Below are 8,103 nucleotides of genomic sequence, written 5' to 3' on the forward strand. Positions count from 1 at the left end.
GTATGGATTTATGTAAGCAGCGATGTACAAGCAATTCAAATGTCAGGTTTTACTCTATAACTTCAAAATATGGTTTACTCGTGTTGATGAAGGGCCCTACATGCCTTTGTTTGTAATTTGCCCAATGATATACATGAAATATTCAACTCCGTCAAAACCCGACATCCCCTCAAACCATTCGAGTCACGCTCCACTACACATCCCGGAACTACAAATCCCATCAGCCCCTGCGGCGCGCGGGAGACGCCGGGAGGTGGCGGGAAGCTCAACATGGCGGAGGGTGCTGCTACCCCATGGGAGGAGAAGCTGCAGCGGGTAATGGTGGGGCCGGGGCGCGCGTCCCCTGGGACGGGGTTACCGGAGGTACATGTCTGTGCGCCAGGACCAGTTGTCGGGATTCCTCCCGGAGCGGTCGGCCGGCCCCGGTGCGTTATTGGAGTCCTCGTCCAGCTCTCCCGAGTGCGGCTTCTTCATCCTTCTCACAGGAGGCAGTGCAACCTGTGCTGTGAGAGGTGCCGGGCCCCGGCGCTCGGACGTCTGCGGGTCTCGGGCAGGAACGAGCCCTTTTCAGCGTCGTGGGGCAGGGAAGGCGCGGTCTCGGGGTGTGTTTTGCAGCAGTGAGGTCTGTATTCATCCGCTGCTACCCGGTCAGTGGCAGCCCGAGCTCACAGCTTTAGGTGTGAGCTGGTTTGGGAGGCTAATCATAGAATCACATCATCAACCAGGCTGGAAAAGACCTTTAAGATCTTCAAATCTAGTGGTCCCCCAGCGCTGCCAAGGCCACCGCTAATCCATATCACCAAGGGCCTCGTCTACACGGTGTGTGAACACTTCTAGGGACGGTGACTCCACCACTGCCGTGGGCAGCCTGTTCAAATGCCTGAGCACCCTTTGGGGAAGGAATTGTTCCTAAGTTCTGAAAGTCTTGCATGCCTGAAGTTTTTAGTGTGTCAAGCCTTTCTCACTAAAGGGACTGGCAGAAAAATGTAATTCATTATTTATTTGCAAACTTGGCTTTCTTGCAGTATGAGAGTTTTCACCTACACAAAATTAGTGCTCTTTGCTTCTAAGGCCTTGATGGTTTTCTCCCCAGCTTAGTTTAGGGTGATGTTTTCTGTGTGCCATGTAGTGTAGCTGAGATGCTGGTGTGGTAGAAGCATAAAGAAGGACATGCTGGAAAGAAAATTGTAAGGCTGGGTCCCTTTCCGTCACATTGCTTAGATAACCTTAGACAAGAACTTATGTTTCCTCAGTGTGTTTGGGTTAAAGGGACCTTGAAGCTCATCCAGTTCCAACCCCCTGCTACAGGCAGGGACACCTTCCACTAGAGCAGGTTGCTCCAAGACCTGTGTCCAACCTGGCCTTGAACACTGCCAAGGATGGGGCAGCCACAGCTTCTCTGGGCACCCTGTGCCAGCGCCTCAGCACCCTCACAGGGAAGAACTTCTTCCTAAGAGCTCATCTCAATCTCCCCTGTGTCAGGTTACAGCCGTTCCCCTTGTCCTGTCCCTACAGGCCTTTGCCCAAAACCCCTCCCCAGGTTTCCTGTAGCCCCTTTAGGCACAGGAGCTGCTCTAAGGTCTTCCCTTAAGGAGGCTTCTCTTCTCCAGGTGGAAGCAGCCCAGCTGTCTCAGCCTGGCTCCAGAGCAGAGCTGCTCCAGCCCTCGCAGCATCTCCGTGGCTTTCTCTGGACTTGTTCGAACAGCTCCCTGTCCTTCTTATGCTGGTGGCCTCAGAGCTATTATTAACAGTTATAATTAAATCTTTCAATTATTATTTTATTAATCTCTTTCCCATTTCTGACCTTCATTTCAGAGGTAGGCACTATGCTTTGCAGGGCTCATGACTGCACTTTGTAGTAACTGTTTCTTCCCTACTAGCCTGTTGAGACTATTCTCAATGCTCTATCAGGGTTAGGGCAGTTTTATCCCATGCCACTCTAATGCTGTTTTTACCAGCTGCCTAAATACCTGTTTACCATCTTTTGGATTATTACTGTGTCTGTATAAAGAGGTCATGTCAATAAAAAGATAAAATTTTATCATGTGGTGATAAACAGGTGTCCAGAGAAATGAGGGAGGTTAAAAGGGAAATGGTTTTCTAAATTACAGAGGGTGATTGAAGAAGAGACAAAGGGCACCACCCACACCTTGACTGATGTAGTGGGTTATTCTTCAGGAATGCAGAGCCTGCAGCACTTTTTATGTTTCTTAGCTCCATCAGGTATTTTCTCTCATTTCACTTCACTGTTTACTCTTTTTTTTCCCTCTGGTAGGTTACTACATGGCTAAAGAAAGTATTTGGGAATCGACCTGTTCCACACTATGAAGTGAATGAGCAGACAGTTGATATCTTATGTAAGCTTGCAGAATACAACGAAGCCAGAGACAGGGATGTTTCTTTGGTGATAGAGGGTTTGAAGGAGTGGTCAAAGGAATATAAAGCAGAAGGTGAGTTTGAAGCTCCAGTTCTCAGTTTCATCAAAGTTATTCTTAGTAACCCTGAAGATTGTTTAAATCTTGCAAGCATATATATATACACACATACACACAGAACTGAAATGAACTCATCTTTTGTTCTGGTACAGTTTTTACTACAGTGCATCATATGCCTTCCTTTCAGCAAAATTTATGGTGACATAAGATTGGTCAAGAGCAATCTTTTAAGCCATGTTTAGCATGCTGCTAATACAGCCAAGGAGTTTAATTGCTAAAACCTCCTGCCTTGCTGGGCTGAAAAGCACAGCATTGAAATATTGGCTGGATAGGCAGAGAAGCAACCCTACAGCTGATTTAAGAGTCTGAGCTGGTGCTAAGCCACTGTTAAGGAGAACACCTGGGGAATCTGAAATGACAATAAGTTATGCTTGAGCTACCTAGGGTGAATGTTTGATAATGTGGGGGTTTTGGAGCAAGTGAGTGGTTCAGGGGACTGTAATATTTTTTTAACGCATGTGCTAAAGGATTGTCCCTTCACTGGCTTTTTTCAGGAAGGAATTTTACGTCTCTGTGAAGAGACTGACATTGTACACACGAAGATGTTTTTGTAAAAATCCTATATGTTTGGGGTTTTTTTTTACTTCAAGTCTTCTAGTGTGTTGCCATCAAACAAATGATGATGGAGGCCCAGTGGTTGGTTTAGCCTGTCAGGGAACATGGACATTACCAGACAGGCATATGTATTACCCCTGCTGCAAATTCAGACTTCCCAGGTCTGCTGTGAAAAGCAAGTTCATGCTCAGGAAAGGCTTAGATTGGGCTCTGCAGGGAGAAGACTCATGTGTGCTCATTAACACTGCACAAGGGTGAACTCGTGTTTGAGTGAATTAAAACAGGCTGGTCAGGAAGGAGTGGAGCAGTGCAGCGCTTTCTTCTTCAGCTCGCTGAGTTTGTTTGACAAGCAAGGGTGTGGCAGCAGTTTGGTATGTTGAAGCCTTCTTTGAAGATGTCTCTTTCCGTAATAGTGGAGAAATAGCCGAAGTTCATAGAATCACAGAATGATTTGGGTTGGAAGGGACTTTAAAGCTTGTCTAGTTCCAATCCACCAAGCCACCTTCCACTAGACCAAATGGCTCAAAGACTGGGTTCTAGCTTTGAAGCTTTATTACCCTTAAAAGAACAGTAATATTAAAAAACAAAATTAATACTTTGAGTTGTATTTGTTTTCCAGCTAAGTATCTAGAGCGCCTTCTCTCAGAAGAGCTGGGTCTTTCCATATACAAGCTATCCAGGAAAGGCACCATATACCTGGATGTCCTGGTAAGCAGCGCAATGACACTTGAAACGAAGGACACTTCTCTTGCCAGGTAATTTTTCCTACTGTGCATCAGGGGTGATGGTCTGTGCTGTTTCCCTCTGTTTTTTCAATTCAATAGTTGCAAACTTGACATTCACACCCAGGAATCTTACTTGTCCAGCTTATTTTTCACCCCTTGGGCAGCTCTAGAGGACATTGTAACTCAGCACAAAACTCTAACCTTGATTATCTGGGGAAGGGAAAGTCTCTGTAGCCTATGTGCTTTGGCAAGAGATAGATGCCTCTTGGGAAGAAGGATTGCACTTGGGAAGGGGAAGTGCACTGGTACTGCACTTGTGCCACAACAACCCCAGGCAACACTCCAGGCCTGGGGAAGAGTAGCTGGAAAGCTGCTCATGGAAAAGGACGTGGGTGTGCTGATTAATGGAGCTGAACGTGAACAGCTTGTGCCCAGGCAGCCAAGAAGCCACCAGCATCCTGGCCTATATCAGCAATAGTGTGGCAGCAGGACCAGGGCAGTGATTGTCCCCCTGCACTGGGCTCTGGTGAGGCCATACCTCAAATCCTGTGTTCAGTTCTGGGGCCCTCACTACAGGAGAGACATTGAGATGCTGGAGTGGGGCCAGAGAAGGGCACTGGAGCTGGTGCAGGGCCTGGAGCACAAGTGTGATGAGGAATGGCTGAGAGACCTGAGGGGTTTAGTCTGGAGAAGAGAAGGCTCAGGGAGGACCTTATTGCTGTCTACAACTATGTGACAGGAGGATGGAGTGAGGTGGGGATTGGTCTCTTATCCCAAGTAACAAGTGACAGGACAAGAGGTAACTGGCTCAGGCTGCATCAGGGGAGGTTTAGACTGGATATTGGGAACAATTTCTTCACCAAAAGGGTGGTCAAGCATTGGAACAGCTTGCCCGGGGCAGTGGTGGAATCACCATCCCTGGAAGTGTTCACAAACCATGTATTGGTGAACTTGGCAGTCCTGGGTTAACCGTTGGATTTGATGATCTTAAAGGTCTTTTCCAACCCAGTTGATTCTATGATTGTGTGATGATTCTTTTGCCTGTGCTTTTGCGGTCAGTGACTGTAGGATGTTGCTCACACTGTTGTGGCAGGTAGCACAAGCTAGAGCAGCGTTCATACTTCTTAGGCAAGGGCTGGGGAACTGGAAGTCCTGGTCTTTCAGGCTCAGCTCCTCATTCTTCCCTCTTATGTGGCTTCACTTAACATAAGGATATTTCCTTAGCCACAGAGAAATGGCTGCTGTAAGCCTGGTCTTCCTGGGCCTGGCTTTGACCCATAACACAGCAGGTTTGTACTGAGCACTTGCAGTAAGGAAGGACCAAAATCTGCCTTGGAATCCAATTTTTGTATGACGTTCAGGAGCTTGGCTCTTACAGCTCTTCTCATGAGCTGAAGGGGAATGCAGCTTTGAACCATTTGGGAAGAGAAAGAGATTGAAAATAGTCCCGGGCATGCCTCGGGAACTGAATACAGTTTCTCTCAGAGGCAGTTTGGCAAGCCAGGAATGCAGCATCTGATGATCTCATGGCCCAGTGGTTATATTCACCAGAGTGCCAGGTCTTGTTCACTTGCTCCTACTCAGACTGCTGGGGCACTTCCCCTTCCAGATGAAACTTTTGTTAGTTAAGGGAAGTAAATACCCTTAGTGATTTATTTTAATTTCCTTTTATCATAATATGGGAACAAAACCAAGCCATTAGTGTAAAAGTGCCGAGAAATTAATAATTCTGAGTTTGAGAAGAGCTGGCTCCTGAGTATTCCCACTGAATCTCTCTCTCTTCACCAGCTTCATCTGTGCCATCAATGAAAGGACGTCGGAGCTGTATACGACAGAATTGGAAAACAGAGAAATGGAACTGGAATTGAAAAATCTCATGGAAAAAATAACTACAGCGCTGAAGCTGGAAAGTCAGTTAGAGAAGTGAGTAATGGATGAGAATAGGGAATGTTTAAACATTTTAAGTGTTGCCTCTGATCTCCATAATAAGGAATGTTGGTTGTGATAACTAATAAGGATAACTAAATTTCTTAGCACATCTCTAATTCACAGTATTTTGAAGTATTTATCACAAGCCAAGTGCTATGGATGCATTCAGTAATGAAAAGAGGTTTGGGGTACCATCAAATCCAATAGTTTCAACCAAATACGGTCTACAAGCAGTTTTCAGCTATGGACTGGCATCTTGGACCAGTTGCCTTCATTGGAGGTAGATGCAAACCTGATTCTCTTACCACATTTAGCATGGGCTTTCTAGTCAGAGTGAAGGAGCCAGGCAAAACAAAAACCACTCCCAGGTAAGAATTTCCGTTAGCCAGTGTGTAGGAGACTTCAAAAAACAAGTAATAATTAATAATCAGTATGAAGTCCATTCCCTAGAGGATGTAATACGAAATGCTTTGCCAAGCATAGGAGGATCAGTCCCTGCCTTGAGTGGGGATTGGCCCAGTGATCTCTTCAAGGCTAATTATTTTCTGGGTTTTGTCTTTTAAAAGTAGTAACTGCAATGAAGATACCAGACCTGTGTGCTTTGTGCAGGTTTGCATGGCTCCTCTCTGTGATCTCCAGCTGAGCTTGCCTACCAGGTCTCTTAACCGCATTGAAATTATGCAGAAGACTTACTCTTTGCTTCTATGCAGATGGCTTTCCCCTTGGCCTTTTTCCCCACCCTGGTCTTTGGAATTCTGGATGTAACAGCTGTGATGTGTCCATTGGGAAATCTCACAGGGAAATGCTAGTTTTAATCCATTCTCTCACTTTGCATGTTGGTTGTATTACCGGGTTTAGCTTGAGCATACGTAACTAAGCAATACTTGTATACTGGTATCTCTTTGAAAATAAAAGTTTGATGGTTTTTGTATTTTTTTTTTTTTTTTAAGGGATCTTAAAAATACACAGGAACTTATCACAGTAAAAAAGGCCAAAGTTGATCGCAGATCCCAGGACTTGCAGTTCCTGAAACTCAAATGCCAAGAGTTAAAGAGAAGGATCGAGGCTGCTGAGGTAGATGGAAAGAATTTTCCATGGCGCAGTCATGGTTGGTTGAGCCCAAAACTGTAGTTGCAGAGAGATCCCAGCAGGACTGAGGATTCTTGGACTAACAGGACAACATGATACTATACTTAAGTTGTTTCTCCTATACTCGTGGTCTCTCCCCAGGACATCCTATGATAAATGCAAGGGCACTTTCTCTTTCATTGAGAACTGTATAGCTGGGCCTACCACATGCTTATTGTGAGGTGCTGTCACCCAAGAGTATACACATAGCTACCAGTAAAGCAGTTGATCCACAGAGGTAAACTGTGTGTCAAAATTCTGAATATATAATTTTTTAAAATTAATGATTAAACAGAGAAGGCAGAAATTGTACTGTCTTTTTCACATGATGAAGGATATGTGAGTACTTTATTTAACACTTGGATGCTGTCCAGGACCTTAAGAAAGATGAGATGGAAAATATTGTATTAGAGTTGATGACATTTTCATAGAATCACAGGCTGATTTGGGTTGGAAGGGACCTTAAAGCTCATCAAGTTCCAACCTCCTGTTGGAACTAGACACCTTCCACTAGCCCAGATTGCTCAAAGTCCTATCCAGCCTGGCCTTGAACACATGCAGAGATACCTATTCCCAGCCTTGCCATGTGCTCTTAAACCAGTACTTTCCTGGAAAGACTTGCTATTCTTGATACAAATTTTAGTAGCAATTTATCTCATATGCCAGCTATAGCCATGATTCACATAGCGCACGTTTCTGTTTTTGACAGATTGCGTTCTTGTTTGGCTCTTTAGCTCAAAACCCAAGGAAATGGTAAAATCTCCTCCCTGTTGTATTTTGTGTCAGTTACGAAGGAACTCTTTCCTGTTTGTAGATGGAGCTTGCTGCCACGGGTTTTGATGAGTCACTGTCACACAAGTCGCTGGTGAGCCTGTCTGAGGTAGGTCTGCTGGTACATGATGGATGTTTTACAGTGGCACAGACTAGGCATCTTTGTTGAGTGGTTTCAGGAAATGCAGTTTGTTAATTGGTTACTCCAACAAATATTAAAGGTAAAAAGAAGCACAAATAAGAATCCCATGGATGGCTATCTCTGAACTGGGGTATGTTGGGTGGGTTTGTCTCTCCTAGAAACTGAGAACCATCTATGGGTGCTGAAGTGGTACCATTTCTTCAGGGTTAGATGTGGGGTTATTTTGGATGCAGTAAGAAGCTTTCCTTCAAACACTTCAGAGCGACTGGAGGAAGTCAAGTGAAACGCAAATGCTGAACCACCGTGTGCTTTTTTTTTCCCCTTGTGTCTTTAAATATAAATGTTATATATTTTTAAT

At 45.0% G+C, this 8,103-nt stretch overlaps 1 protein-coding gene across 1 annotated transcript; it reads left to right on the forward strand.

Annotated features, from left to right (window-relative positions):
- Positions 1-270: 270 nt before the first annotated feature.
- Positions 271-7,712, forward strand: HAUS1 (HAUS augmin-like complex, subunit 1; the record flags this gene model as incomplete). Its single annotated transcript, XM_010014641.1, has 6 exons — positions 271-315; positions 2,276-2,450; positions 3,670-3,805; positions 5,564-5,698; positions 6,655-6,778; positions 7,647-7,712. Coding segments are annotated over exons 1-6 (681 nt in total), but the record flags the coding sequence as incomplete, so codon positions are not given.
- Between the last annotated feature and the right edge of the window lie 391 nt (positions 7,713-8,103).

Source organism: Nestor notabilis, unplaced genomic scaffold (genome assembly GCF_000696875.1).
Source record: "Nestor notabilis isolate BGI_N333 unplaced genomic scaffold, ASM69687v1 scaffold6985, whole genome shotgun sequence".
Classification (NCBI taxonomy): domain Eukaryota; kingdom Metazoa; phylum Chordata; class Aves; order Psittaciformes; family Psittacidae; genus Nestor; species Nestor notabilis.